The 14967-nt window shown below is 33.7% G+C and overlaps 1 protein-coding gene across 5 annotated transcripts in view; it reads left to right on the forward strand.

The window, feature by feature from the left end:
- The window catches only part of MARCH7 (membrane associated ring-CH-type finger 7), a 54980-nt gene extending 42116 nt beyond the window's left edge, over positions 1-12864 (forward strand). For 2 of the 5 annotated variants that reach the window (XM_023516806.1, XM_023516809.1), the window contains 4 exons: positions 1233-1402; positions 4175-4284; positions 7039-7152; positions 8758-9780. In XM_023516806.1, coding sequence (XP_023372574.1) covers positions 1233-1402; positions 4175-4284; positions 7039-7152; positions 8758-8943 — 580 coding nt within the window. In that variant the 3' untranslated portion in view covers positions 8944-9780. Of the gene's footprint in view, positions 1-1232; positions 1403-4174; positions 4285-7038; positions 7947-8757; positions 9781-11527 lie in introns of those variants that run through there. The other 3 variants (XM_012808986.2, XM_023516808.1, XM_023516807.1) reach the window with 3 other exon arrangements.
- Positions 12865-14967: the final 2103 nt, after the last annotated feature.

Genomic DNA, 14967 nt, shown 5'->3' on the forward strand with positions numbered 1-14967 from the left:
CAGCTGGAAAAGGCTTATTAAAGGTCTTATCAGTATAGTTGGACTGGGGCAGTTCAGTCCAGAGTACCCCATGGGATTCTTCTCTAGTATGGGTCAGGATTATGGGTAGGGTATTTCTAAGGGTATTGCTAGTTTCTAACCTGATTTTCTAAAGTGTCTTCACTCCTATCAGGGTAATGAGTATTCCTTTCCCACATCTATCAAGTAAAAACTTGTTGAAGAAAGTTAAAGATAAAACATAAATAAATATCATGTTTTCAGCCTTTCAAAATACTTATGCTTGAGACCCTATCTCTTATTAAGCCAGGGGATAAATGTCACATTGCAATTGTCTGTCTTTCCATCTTTTTTCACAAATCTTTCTCTGAGTTCATTTAGGAATCCATATAATCCAGGTTGTATTTCAGTGACAGTTCACTCAGTAAGTATTATCAATTTACACAGTACCTCTTTCATGTCAATAGTGGACTGAAACAATAGAAATTTTAACAATTACTTTGCTTATCATGTAAGACTTATTCTGCATTTAAATTAAGCAATACATGATGATGGTTGCCTATTAAATAGAGGAAGGAGGTTAATGGAAATTTTTCCACACTTTAAATGCCTACCCTTAAACTAGGATGATTTAATAAGATTGCTGGGTGTGGGAGAGTATTGAGTTTTTAAAACTACATTTTATATTTTTGCTGTGATAGGGTACACAGTGTCAGTTTAAACATGTGGTTCTGATAACACATAAATGAGAAAACCACAAGCCAATATGTGTTTAATTTGTTGAAGTAGTCTTTAGATTTTGAGGGATATAAGGGGCAAAAGTGAAAAGGTTAAGTACATTGTTAGAATTGATCAGTGTGGGATATTGCAGAGTACTTTGAAAGCAATTGTGAAAAATATGGATCTTAAACTAAGCTACCACAGACAATTATTTAAATCATTTCAAGGTAAGTAATAAGCTATTCTATTTTATTTACTTTTAAAAGACTTGTAATTTGGGGGGGGGATTTGCATCCCACTACTGACACCAAAAACAATTTATAATTTTTATTCTCAGTGAAATGGTTTTTCATGGTTACTGTTTATTATTAATGTTCTATTGTTTGTTACTGTTTGCTCTTTATTACTCAGAGAAAGAAATAGTAAAAAAGAGATTGTTTGTGATGTATAATCAGAAATAATCAACCAGGAGGAGTTATGATAGCTCTGTTTGGGAAATGTGCCTTCTTTTCCAGCCTCCTTTTAGAGGACTCTGAAGAAGAAGAAGGTGACTTATGTAGAATTTGTCAGATGGCAGCTGCATCATCGTCTAATTTGCTAATTGAGCCATGCAAGTGCACAGGAAGTTTGCAGTATGTCCACCAAGAGTGCATGAAAAAGTGGTTACAGGCCAAAATTAACTCTGGTAAGATTTACTCTTTTGTGTATTTTTGTTCCAAGAGATGGATGTATGTATGCATTTTAGTGAATCAGATTTATAATCTGATTATTTTAGACTTTTATCAAAAGTTTTAATAATTGTTAAAGTCTCAACAAAAGCATTAGTTTTGTTTCATACATTAAATTTATAGTAATGTTTCTTATATTTCAGTTTCAAACAAACTTATTTCAGAAGACTTTTTGAAGTAATACACTCATCATTTTGAAATAATGTACTCATCGTTTATCAGCTGTGCATCCCTGAAAAAGATTGTTTCTAATGATCTTGTGTCACTTAGCAAATTAGATTTCTTTTGTTCATTGAGTGCCTGTAATGGAGCCAGGCACAATTCCAGACGTGGGTTATAGAGTGGTAATCAAGATTGACAAGACACCTGCTTTTGTGCTAGTGGTATGCAGGGATCCTCAAACTTTTTAAACAGGAGGCCAGTTCACTGTCCTCGGACCGTTGGAGGGCTGAACTGCGGGCCCTGGGACGAGTTGGCTGCTAAGCAGGACAGACAGCGGCGAGAAAAACACCCAGCGGGCCGGATAAATGTCCTAGGCAGGCTGCATGTGGCCTGCGGGCTGTAGTTTGAGGACGCCTGGATTGGGTGTTAAGTAAATGCCTTTTTGAGGTGAGAACATTTTAATTTAGAGCTGAGCTATTACAGAAAGAGAGGAAGAGTATTCTAACAGAGAAAATAGCTACTACAAAGACTTTTGAGATGGGAATCAACTTTGGTGTATTTGAGGAGCTGAATGATAAATAGTATGAGTAGTATAGAATTAGTGTTTTAGATGGTGATACAGTTGAAATGAAAAAGATTAACAAAGACTGGGTTTTTTTTTTTATCTTTGATGGTATTGTTTTTAAACTCTAAAAATTTTTAGTCACAGGCACATAATAGTTGTGTATATTTAGAGTACATGAGATGTTTTGATATAGGTATACACTGTGTAAATATCAAATAAGGGTAATTGGGGTCAAGCTATTTTTTGGGTTGCAGTTTGCCCAGGGCCGGGTTCAAACCCGCCACTCTCGGTATGTGGGGCCGGCGCCCTACCCACTGAGCCACTGGCACTGCTCTGGAACTCTTTATTTTTAATTAGGCAAGGCTGTTAGCTACTAAGTTGGAACCTAAGCTTAGGAATAATTAAATGTTAAATGCATATGGAACAGATAGTTTTTTTCTTTTTTCCTTTTTAAGTGAATTACAGTAAAAATAGATGTAACAAAATTTGCCGTTTTGACCATTTTTCAAGTATATAATTCAGTAGCATTTAGTACATTTAGAGTGTTGTGCAGTTATCAATACCATTTCCCAAACTTTCTCATCATCCTACACAAAAACTATATATACCCATTAAGTGCTGACTCCCTACTCCTTACTCCCTCTAATCCTGGTAACTTCTTATCTGTTTTTTGTCTATGAATTTGTTCTAGATTTTTCATAGTAAGTTGAATCAAGAAATGTTTGTCCTTTTTTTGATTATTATTTTTTGGCTTGGCACCTGTGGCTCAAGTGGCTAAGGTGCCAGCCACATACACCTAAGGTGGCGGGTTTGAATCCAGCCCAGGCCTGCCAAACAACAGAGATGGCTGCAACCAAAAATATAGCCGGGTGTTGTGGCAGGCACCTGTGGTCCCAGCTACTTGGGAGGCTGAGGTAGGAGACACGCTTGAGCCTAGGAGTTGGAGGTTGCTGTGAGCTGTGATGCCATGACACTCTACCTAGGGTGACAGCTTGAGGCTCTGTCTCAAAAAAAAAAAAAAAGGAATTATTATTTTTTATTAAATCATAACTTTGTATATTGATGCATTTATGGGGTTCAGTGTACTGCTTTGATATACAATGTGAGATGCTTACATTGAACTAAGTAACACATCCATCACAAGTATACTCATTTCTTAATAGTTTTGAAATGTACCACTACATCATCCACATTAGGTGAAGTCAACAAATTATGCTATGTGTACACCGTGGAATACTATGCAGCCATAAAAAACATGGGAGACTTCACACCTTTTATATTCACCAGGATGGAGCTGGAACATATTTTTCTTAGTAAAAGTATCTCAAGAAGAAGGAAAAAAGTATCCAGTGTCCTCAATACTGCTATGAAATCAATGCAAAACATAATTATTTGTCCTTTTGTATCTGCCTTGTTTCACTTAGCATAATGTTTTCAGGGTTCATCTATGTTACAGAGTGTGTCAGGACTTATCTCCTTTTGTGGCTGAGAGGAGCTGTTCTTATTTAGACAATGATGGCTTCCTTTTTTCCTCTTCTAGGCAGTATGGTATGCACATTCCTTGGATTCCAGGAGGTCTTATGTATATGCTGTAATGTCAAAATACAGGCCTTGTTATGTAACTAATTGAGATGTTATTATTATTTAGTTTTCATGGCATGCCAAGATATTTAAGGAGGTAATAGGAAGTACAGATAACATTCCATTGCACTTGTCAACTTTTGAGGATCAAAGATGTATGAGTATCTGGGAGATAAAAACAGCAACATCTAAATAATGGTTGGAGGCTTAAATGCTGTAGGGCTGGATCTGACATGCATATTCAGAATTATGGATTCTTATTCTAGGGGACATCATTGGTTTACTGCAGAAGCACAGTGTTTTTTTTTTCCTCTTCTCCAAACCTTTAAGATTTTTTTTTTGTTAGCTTAAAACTTGTGAGAAAAAATACTTTATGAAGGCATTGTAAAATTAAGCTTTACTTGTGATTTAATTTTGTCAGGTTCTTCATTAGAGGCTGTAACCACCTGTGAACTCTGTAAAGAGAAGTTGCAGCTTAACCTGGAGGATTTTGATATTCATGAACTGCATAGAGCTCATGCCAATGAACAAGTTAGTATATTTTGCCTAATTTGGTAAGTGTCTATTCTATGCTTAAAGGACAGCTCTTGAAGAAAAGGTTAAATCATGGTCAGAAACTCTGCATTAAAATAATATATTCATCTTTTGTTTTACTTTTTATAAGTGAAAGATAGTCAAGTCACAGGTTTTAAATTCAGGTAAAATTTATCATGCTTCCTAAATAAACGTGAAAATAATTCAGCAAGTGGTCCCAACGTAGGCAGTCCATCCAGCCTTATTTCCCCAGTGCTATAAGTTTTTGAGATATTCAAATAATAGTTAGAATGAAGCATTCAGATTCTCTCCCCCACTCCCCTTTCTCTACTGAAGGAAAATTTAGGATGAAGAGGGAAGATAAGGAGATTTACAAGAGTGACTCTAGAGTCAAAATATTCATTTGTGGTTAGCATATTTGTTATTAAAAGGAATATGATAGAAAGGAAATGCATGAAATGCTTAAAAACTACTTTTTAAATAAAGGAGTAATTTTTTTTTACTATTGAGTGAAGTTAACAAAACATAAAAGCCATTTTAAAGTAAACAATTTAGTGGTAGTACATTCACTATGTTGTGCTGCCACCATCTCTTTAGTTCCAAAACATTTTCATCGCTCTGAAAGAAAATCCTATACTCTTTAAGTATTTGCTCTCCATTTCATCCTTCTCTAAGTGCCTGGCAACCATCGGTCTATATTCTGTCTTATGGACTTACCTATTCTAGGTATTTGAAATAAATGGAATCATACAGTATGTGAAATTTTTGTGAACAGCCTTGATTTTTAAGATGTGGCAATAATGGATAGTCTCTGAAAATCTAACTAAAACTATGTACACTGCTTAGAAAATAAAGACACATAACAGGCCTAAGGGAAAAAAGAGTAAGAAAACACAGATACAAATTTTGTGTCTAATTTAAGGGATTCCCAGATCCTTTGAAGTTAATTGCTTAGATCCAGATTAAGAATCCCTGATCTAAGAAATGAAACATCGGGCAGTTGATATAGCATTAGGTGCTACTCTAATTAATCAATTATATTTTATTCTCCAAAGAGCTAGTTGTTTTAAAGGAATACCACTTCCTGCGAGGAAATATCTTAAATCCCCAGGAAAGTCTCTATAGAGAGCTGAGCATTGGTATTTTAAAGAGCAAAGAACATGGAAAGGTGGAATAATGTGGAAATATATATATATATATATATATATGTATATATGTACATGTATGTATATGTAGTATAAATATACATACACACACCAATGTGTGTATGTGTATATACTTCTCAGAATGGGAGTAGATTTCAAAAGGATTGTCTTCTCTTGCCATCTTTCTTCCCTGGATGTTCCATCATGTTTCTTAAAGGCAGTTCTTTGGTTTTTCAATTTACCCAGGAATGTCTTATTGTTCTCCAAGCATTATAATGACTCACATTTGTAAATAATTTGAAGTGTTAGGAAATGTTAGGTGGAGTCTTCACACAAAACAATGACAGCCAAGATAAAGCTTCCTGGCTTTAACTTGTTTGTTTTGGATGAATAATGGATTCTACTGGCTTAACTGCTACCCTCCTTGTTTTCAAGTGGTTAGTTTAATAGTCCATTTTTCTTTTTATCCAGTGGTTTCATCTTTTCTAAGGTGATAACCACTTAAAATATTTCAATGTTTTCTGAATATATGACTTCTATTAAGTTAAAAATAAGCAAGATAAGGCTGTTATCATAGCACTTTGGGAGGCCAAGGCAGGAGGATTGCTTGAGGCAGAGAATCAAGATCAGCCCGAGGAACTGCAAGACCATAAAAAATAAGTCAGCTGAGTGCCTACTCCTAACTACTGAGGCTGAGGCAAGAAGAATGTTGGAGTCCAGGAGTTTGAGGAGGCAGTGAGCTATGCTGGTGCCACTGTACTCCAGCTCAGGCAACAGAGCAAGACTCTGTGTCCCTCTTCCCCAAATCAAAATAATTACTAACTGAAGAATTTTTTGAAACAGAGATTAATTTCAAGTTTCTTGAATACTCAGTAGAATCTGATAACCAGTTACTCCCTTAAGTTTATACTAAGAACATCCATCCAATTCTTTATAGATGAGTTAATTTCTCAAAAAAGGTGGAATTTAAAAGGAGTTCCTTAGGTGTAAAAATGACAAGACCTGTTAGATTTTTAATAATACTGTTGTATTCATGACATGTGTTCCTAGCTTCAAAAAAAGAGGGACAGTTTGAACCAAAGAATAGTATTTTTACTATTTATAATTTCTGTGTGAGTGATACAAGTTACTCTTTTACCTTTTGTCATTCTTTTATTACTGTTACCTTTAAGTTCATTGTATTACACAGAAAAAACTTCAGCTATCAGAATAGGTTTTAGGAATGGTAGTATATTGGTTTAGCTATAGATATAATGGTATGTTTAAATAAATACCATTTGACCTTTATAGAAAATCAGAGCATTAATTCTATCGAATGATTAAAAGTTCCATTTTCATATAAATTATCACACAAAAGAAAGACTACGTGAGAAAGTACAGGATATTTACACCTATTTGGACTCATTAAAAGGCATTAGTAACATTTTATGAAAGTGTAAAGGACAGAGCAGTCTTTTAATTTTTGTTTTCATTGTGTCCCTTACTGGGAACTGGATATGAGTTCATTCCCTCTAGTTTTTCAACATACTGTGAATATGGATCTTGATTCTACTAATTTTTTATTCTCCATATTTTTCCTTTTCTCCTGTTTGCTTCCCTATTGAAGGCTGAGTATGAGTTTATCAGCTCTGGTCTCTACCTAGTTGTGTTATTGCACTTGTGTGAACAAAGCTTTTCTGATATGATGGGAAATACAAACGAACCAAGTACACGTGTCCGAGTAAGTAATATTGGAGTCGGGGAGAGGGAGGGTGTGATACAGCAAGTGTTTGCTTTGGAAAGAATATTGTTTTGTATATTCACATACTATTTCCTTTGGGATGCTCTTATTTTAAAATGTTTCTTATAAAAATAAAGATGCTATAGATCTAATGAAAATTGCTATCTTCTTTCTACAACAAGCAGACTGATTTTCTCATAAAGCTATTTTAGAGAAAGAAGTAATTTTCTAGCTCTTGAAGGTAATTGGAATATATTTCAGTGAAAAACAGGAATGGAAATAGAATTGGAAACACCAAGGGAAAATGATCTTTTTAATTTAAAAAACAAAGAAACCTCAATATTATAACTTAGAAGCCTGAAATTGAACTTCAAAAACCAAAAGAGCATGGAAAATTAACTTCATTGTTTTTTTTTGTTACTATTTTGTAAAAGATTACCAGTGTACTAAATTTTAAGTGTCCCTATCACAAACTCTTTAAGGTATGTACTAACTAGTTGGTGTTTACTGTGTATACTATTAATCATAATACAATATTTAGGCTATGTTTTTATTAGGTATTTGTAAGTAAATGATGCTGTTTGCTTCCGCATACCAGAGGAAACTTTATGGTCTGCTGTCTTGGCCGTTTTGTGTAGCAAGGGTTAAGGGGTGTGTGTGTGTGTGTGTGTATGTGTGTGTATCTTTAACCGTAGCATTCTGAACATTTCATATGTTGAATGTGTTCATAAATACATCCTTTTTTTAATGTAATGTTCACTTTTTGATAAACATTTAGTGGAGTTCATATTAATGTGTAGTGTTTTTATTTTGAAAATTATCAAATAACTGCAATTCAATGTATATGATACTCCTTCTAAATTAAAATATTTTTCTGTATTTTATTATCACGTGGATATTATTCCAGTGAACCATTTCACAGAGTATTATCATTACAAACAGCATTTGAATTTGAGCCATTATTAAGTACTTTAGAAATCATAAGCCATTAACTTTAGTTAATGCTGTGAAATTATTTCTAAAAGGGTGTCTTGACTCTTGAGAGTGAATTAATGCATATAAGTTCTTTTGAATTCATGTGTTTGTAAAAGTTAATATTAAGAAGTTCCAAAGTAGAACATTCCAACGTATTGGATTACTTCAAAAGTAAAAGTAATTTTTAGGATTTTTTTAAACTATAGAACTTCTAAAACTATGAAATTTAGAAAAGAAAATAGTGATTTTGGGGAGGATTTTTGTTTTAAGTTGACCACTAAAACTAAATTCATTTGGGTCCAAATTTACGAGTTTTTTGGATTTTTCTCCCTTCCATTTCATAACTTTTTAAAGTGTTATACAAGAAGACAGTCTACTGGATAAAATTATTTTGTTGTATCAGCTCCTAATTTCAGGAAACTGGTTTCTACATGATTAATAATGCTTATATAAAACATCTTTAAATAATACCCTTAAGCTTGTAATTTTTGATGTGGGGGGAGATTAGACCCCTATTTGAAGGTTTAAATTGATGTTTGACTTTTTAAATAGAAATGAATCTCCTATACTGACTCTTTAGATCCATTTGCAACATTTAAACTACTGTATTTCTTTCTGCATTGTTTCTAGTTTATTAACCTTGCAAGAACTCTTCAGGCACATATGGAAGATCTCGAAAGTAGGTGGAATTTCCCCTCCCCAGATTTACTGAATTTACTTTTGCAAATTAAACCCACAGAGCAAAACCTTAAGTATATATATACTCTTTTCTACCAAGCCAGAACTTCCTGTACAAGCTTAATAATACCAAAGTGATTGATTTGGGAAATACGGGAAATAAGTTATAGAAGGATGTAATTTTAACCACTACCATTTTACTTTATTTGAAATAAAAATTTATTTTTGATTACCTAGATATCACTTGTAATCAGAAAGAAAGCATGAATCTTAAGTACTAACCAAACCGCATTTCTTAATCTGTTAGAATTTTTTTTCTTTCGGTGAGAAATTGTATTTGTTATTCAGCTTTGGTAGATCATAAAAGGTTTTCCCTAGGCTTATACATGGTTCCAGGCTAATAGGGGAATAGAGTGCTGATTCTGTGTCCATTAACAGACACAGGAGGTTTTTTGCTTGTTGTTCAGGTCCTTCCTACCACCTTAAGAGGCTGCCAACTCTGCCAGCAGCTCATCTCTTAAGGTGACCTTCCAGAATGAGTTCTTCTGCCCTAGCTATGTGCAGGCACTGAAATGCCCAAATCTTTATAGCCATCTGCACAACCTACTGTTTTCTCAAAGTCATGTAACTTCATACCAAGTGGGCACAAGTATTAGTAGCTTTAGAACAGTTGTGGGTACCCAAGATTACCCCTCACTTAACCCCTAGCTATTTTACTTTTTCACCCAAAGCAATAAGCTCCTCATTCCAATAAACTCTTTGAAGTGTTTTTTAATGTATATATTCCCCAATTGATTACTTTCTGTGCTGGTCTTCAAAATAATTGGGAGTATCTGAAGTATGGATAACATTTTACCATTTAAGCGCAGCATCCTTTGAAGTAAGATATAAGTCCTCATAAGAACATTTGAATTCCTTGAATATTCTAGGTGTCTGTGGCTCAGTGGGTGGGGCACCGGCCCCATATACTGAGGATGGCAGGTTTAAACCCAGCGCTGGTCAAAATGTACCAAAAAAAAATAGCTGGGCGTTGTGGCAGGTGCCGGTAGTCCCAGCTACTCGTGAGGCTGAGGCAAGAGAATTGCCTAAGCCCAGGAATTGGAGGTTGCTATGAGCGGTGACACCATGGCACTCTACTACCCAGGGTGATAAAGTAAGACTCGGTCTCTTAAAAAAAAAAAAAATTCTTTGGATATTCTAAGGCAGATTTCTTTAAAGTCTGTACTAGTTTTAAGTTATAAAAAAAACTTGAGATAAAAAGGAGACATATTTTCACAGTTTTAATTAGTGTATGTGTGATATTAAAGGAGTTTGAGGGAATTTATGTGGAGTAAAAATTTTTACCCTTTATACTTTTCTTATGTTGCCTAATACAAAGATCTCTGCTTTTTTGGTTATTTTGAAAATAACAATTTATCCAATATGATAGTAATTTGTTTCAGTGCGCATTTCCCCCAGATTTTTTGTTTTTTAAAACATTTTAATTTAGAATTTAGTTTTAACAGCAATATCTACTCCCAGTAGGTGAGAGGAATATAAAATGGAGGTGAAATATACTAACTCACTTGAGCATGAAAAACGTGGTGCTGTAAATTAAATCCTAAGTACCGGAGTATTAATATACTCTGAAATTGGTTTTGACTGAATTTTCCTCTCTTGTGGCGTTAACCAAATAGAAAACACAAGAAGTTCCCTATAAAAGCTTATTTTTTTTTAGTTTGATATTTCTCCATGATATAGCATAGAACTTACTGATAGAGTTTATATCAGTCATGAGCTAGGTATATGCTTGATATAATTTATTAAGTATACATGTTGTTTATAATAGTTGCATACTTTTTCTGTGCTTTGATTTAGGTTTATAATATTGCAGGATGCTCTTAAATTGTCCAATATTAATACAAGAAGAGAGAATGTTAAACCTTTCTGCCTTTGATATTAGCAGGGAGATGTTGGTTAGACGTTAATGAGCTTTCATTTTCCTTCACATGCAAAGCATTTCAAAGAATGCATAGTTTTATGCTTTATCTTTCCTAAAGACATTCCGGGATGTTTTTATTGCTTGAGCCACTAATAATTCTTCAATAAATTGAGGTCAGAAATGTTTTAAAAGTGATTATTTCTGACAGTGTGGAGACATGGGATTAATCTCAACAGTAGGTTTTTACTAAGTCCAATTAACTTAGGCTGTGTCTATATAAAGCTTTTTGTCATAATAAATAGAACTTTATCTTGGCATTGTATAGACATAGCTTTGATGTAAATTGTAAGAACACCCATAACCTGTTATTCTATGTACATTTTTTTTTCATTTTCATCGGATGCATCAAACATGCAGCGGTAATAAGCCAGATTCTACTCAGGTGTGTGAGAGCACTTGCCTTAAATCTGCTTTTTTCTCTAGTGTATATATCATTGGCTACTATGAACACAGATTGGTCGCAGAAACATTTTAGAAGACACTGTTAAGCCACATTTTTAAACATTTTCATTTTTTAAAAACTTTAATATCAAAAGATAACGGGGGTGGGGTCATTATGGATGGGTATCACCCATGGTCAAACCACCCTAACCCTGTCATGATAACTTATCATTTTGCTCAAACAGTATACTAAATTGGGATTTTTGTTTTACAAGTCATTGCTGTTCTGGCTTCATATTTACACCTCCAATTCTTATCACCCTTAAAATCATTCTTGATCATCCTGTTTTCTTTCAACAGCTTCAGAGGATGATTCTGAAGATGATGGAGACCATAACAGAACATTTGATACTGCCTAACTTCATATAAGACAAATGGATGATCTGTGAACAAGTGTTTATTAAAACTGGCGATTAAGTATGAATCAGTTTTTGTGGGAGAATGCCTATTAAATACATTGACTATCTGATATATAAAATGAATATATACATACACATATATGCATGTATATATATATTCATTCTGAAGTGTTGCCGAATTAAGATTCTCCTGCTGGACCTTTTAACATGGCTGGCAAATCTGACGTTTATAAACTGATAATCAAAAGTATTTTTCTTCTAGGTGAGTGGGAAAGTATTATCCTTGTTTTAAATATCTAAGCAATGCCCATGAACGTTTTTTTGTTCTGATTATTGTAGTCATATTTATGAAAAACTATTCATGTCTTAGTCTCTTGGTAGTGAGAAAAGTGGGACAAAATATGCTTTGGAAATAAAATGCCAAATGGCACTTAATTATTTTTCCTTTTAAGATGCCTTAAGTTGTAGTCTCATTTGGATAATCGTTTGTTGCCAGTGTTTAAAAATAAAAATAAAAGAATAGAGAGGTTATGAAGGGTGTTCATTATATGTATAAGGTTTCCAAATTTAATTTAGATTCTAAATTCACCTAGCAATAAAATATAATTTTTAAAAAAGTATACAAATATAAAATATATAAATGATGGGTAAGTTTTTGTATTGATTTGCAAAATGCATATTATATTTGATAGGCCAAGGTATGTAGATATTCCTTTTGGGAATATTATAGCTGAAATTACATCAGAATTGCCAGTCAAGTGCTATTTGGTTAAAAAACAATTACTGCATTCTCAAGTTAATGGAATATTTTTAAATCCCACATTCAAAATTTAAAACACTGGTTTTCAATGTGTTTTTTAGTGTTGTCATTTCTTTATAGATAAATATATAAATAACCTGTTTGGATCTTGGTTGTTTTTAACTGTTCCTTGGTAATTCTGAGCATTTATTTGTTTGGTGACTTAATATTTTTCACAAACTTCAAAGAACAGATTAACTATTCACTATGAATGGGTGTACACTGTGGTCATGAATTGTGTATACTTCATAATACTGTAATTTTCTTCTGTCAACACCCTTGGGGTACACTTTAAAACACCTTCAGGTGGCTTTAGGTTGAAGTGTTTGCTGTTATGGCAACAAGCTAATTTTTCAGAAACAGAAAACCTAAACAGAAACCATGTATTTTGTGAAATGGGAATAATTTGCCCATTCAAGTCAGTTTGTTGATCTTATGTAAAACATTGGTGTGAAATAAAGTGCATACTGATTGATTTATTTTATAGTTTGAATGTTTCCTTTTAAATTGGTGCTCAAAGACTTCAAACCTTATAACCACAAATTTTATTAAAATCAAATCCCATCTCATGTAATATAAAGGCTTCTAAAACATTTGCTCAACCCTTGACTCTTAACTTTGCATTGTCTTACTTAAAGCGAAAATACCAAATTTAAGGATGCTAGTTTCAATATATACTATAGGTCCTTAGGGATGCTTTGAATTTGACAATTAAATGTCTCCTGTTTAACCTACAAAATTTTTTACTAAAATTTTACTAAATTTACTAAATTTACTAAATTTACTAAAAAATTTTAAATGGTACAAAACCTTCCATCAGTGTGCATATAATTTATACATAGTTTTGTCATTAAATGATAAATGACAGCGATAACATTGGCTTGAGCTTTATAGTATTTTTATAATTCCCTAGTATCACTTACTATTTATATATTCTCATGTTAAGTTCTGATTATTGCACAAATGTGACAGTAAAGGAGAATAAGAGATGTTATGGTTATCATGTATCATATCATAACAATGGTTATCACTTGTAAACACTAAACAAAATTTATGTAAAGAGACTGCTAAGTACGAAGAATGCAGATTACTAAGAAAAGTAGTTGAGCAAGGTATAGTTGTTCATTCCTGTTTTCCTAGCACTTTGGGAGCCAACGTGGAATGATGGCTTGAGCCCAGGAGTTCGAGACTAACCTGGGCGACATAGCAAGACCTGATTTCTACAGAAAATATAGAAAAAGGTAGTTGAAAATGTCATTCTCTAATGTTGTTATTAATAGTTAGAACTAAGGTGTTGAAGAAAGCAGTTCCTACATTTTAAATATTGTAAACAAGCCTGCCTATATGATCCAATTATCCATTGACCAATGAATAAAAGGGCCTATTATAGATGTTCTGATATGTATTTTTTTTTCATTCATTTATTTTTGACAGTCTCACTGTCGCCTTTGTAGAGTGCTGTGGCATCCCAGCTCACAGCAACCTCAAATTCTTGAGCTTAAGGGATTCTTATGCCTTAGCCTCCCAAGGCTTTTTTTGGTTGTAGTTGTCATTGTTGTTTAGCAGGCCCAGGCCAGTTTCTAATCCATCAGCCCTGGTGCATGTGGCTGGTGCCCTAACCATTAAGCTGCAGGTGCTGAGCCAGGTGTTCTGATATGTAATGAAAATTAAAATTCATACATTTAAAATTCATTACCAGAGGCCTCTAGACCTGTTGAAAAATTAAATCAAATCTTGAAAATTAAATCATAGTTAAAAACAGCTGTTTTGGAAGAGCAATAGGTAGAAATTGTCAAAATGTACACAAAATTATTTGTATGGGAGTGTCAAGTAGAAAAGCACATTGATTCAAGAGCAACACTGTCCAGTAATACTTTTCTTTAATGGAAATGTTCTGTAATGTACATTGACCAGTGTGATGGCCACCAACTGCATGTGATTTGAGTATTCAACATTGTGGCTAATGTAACTGAGGAATTGAATTCCAAACACTGATAGGTTTAATTTTAATGTACTTAAAGAGCCACATGTGGCTAGTGGCTAATTAAATACTATAGTTCTAAAGATTTGAGAGTTTATGGGAAGTTGTAAGATTGCTCTTAAATTTTTGAGGGGGGGCTGGGCAGGGCTGGGTTTGAACCTGCCACCTCCCACATATGGGGCCAGCGCCCTACCCTTTTAAGCCATTATTGCTCTTAATTTTTAATAGTGGTATAATTTGAATAGGAAGAACAGAAGGAATTCCAAGCTAATGTTCACTATTATCAGTATTAATAGCCTATCAGTAATAAACATCTTATTTACTATGTAAAACCTCAGGATAATTGTGTAACACAGCTACTGTAACACTCTTTTAGAACTACATAGCCACACTGTTCATAGTTTTCTGTCACTTTATAGTCGTTTGTGTTTCTTTAACAATATTTTTGATTCATGGTATTCAGTGAAAACAAACAGCATAAGCTGGGGCTTTGTGCCATTAGTCAATCTAGAAAAACAGCATATTCCCTTAAGAAGATAATTCTTTGTAAGGTAATTGATGGTGTGTTGGTTCAGAGAGAGATTACATTATGCTTTCAGGT

The sequence above is a fragment of the Otolemur garnettii genome, unplaced genomic scaffold, assembly GCF_000181295.1.
Source record: "Otolemur garnettii isolate 467f Iridium unplaced genomic scaffold, OtoGar3 scaffold00098, whole genome shotgun sequence".
NCBI lineage: Eukaryota > Metazoa > Chordata > Mammalia > Primates > Galagidae > Otolemur > Otolemur garnettii.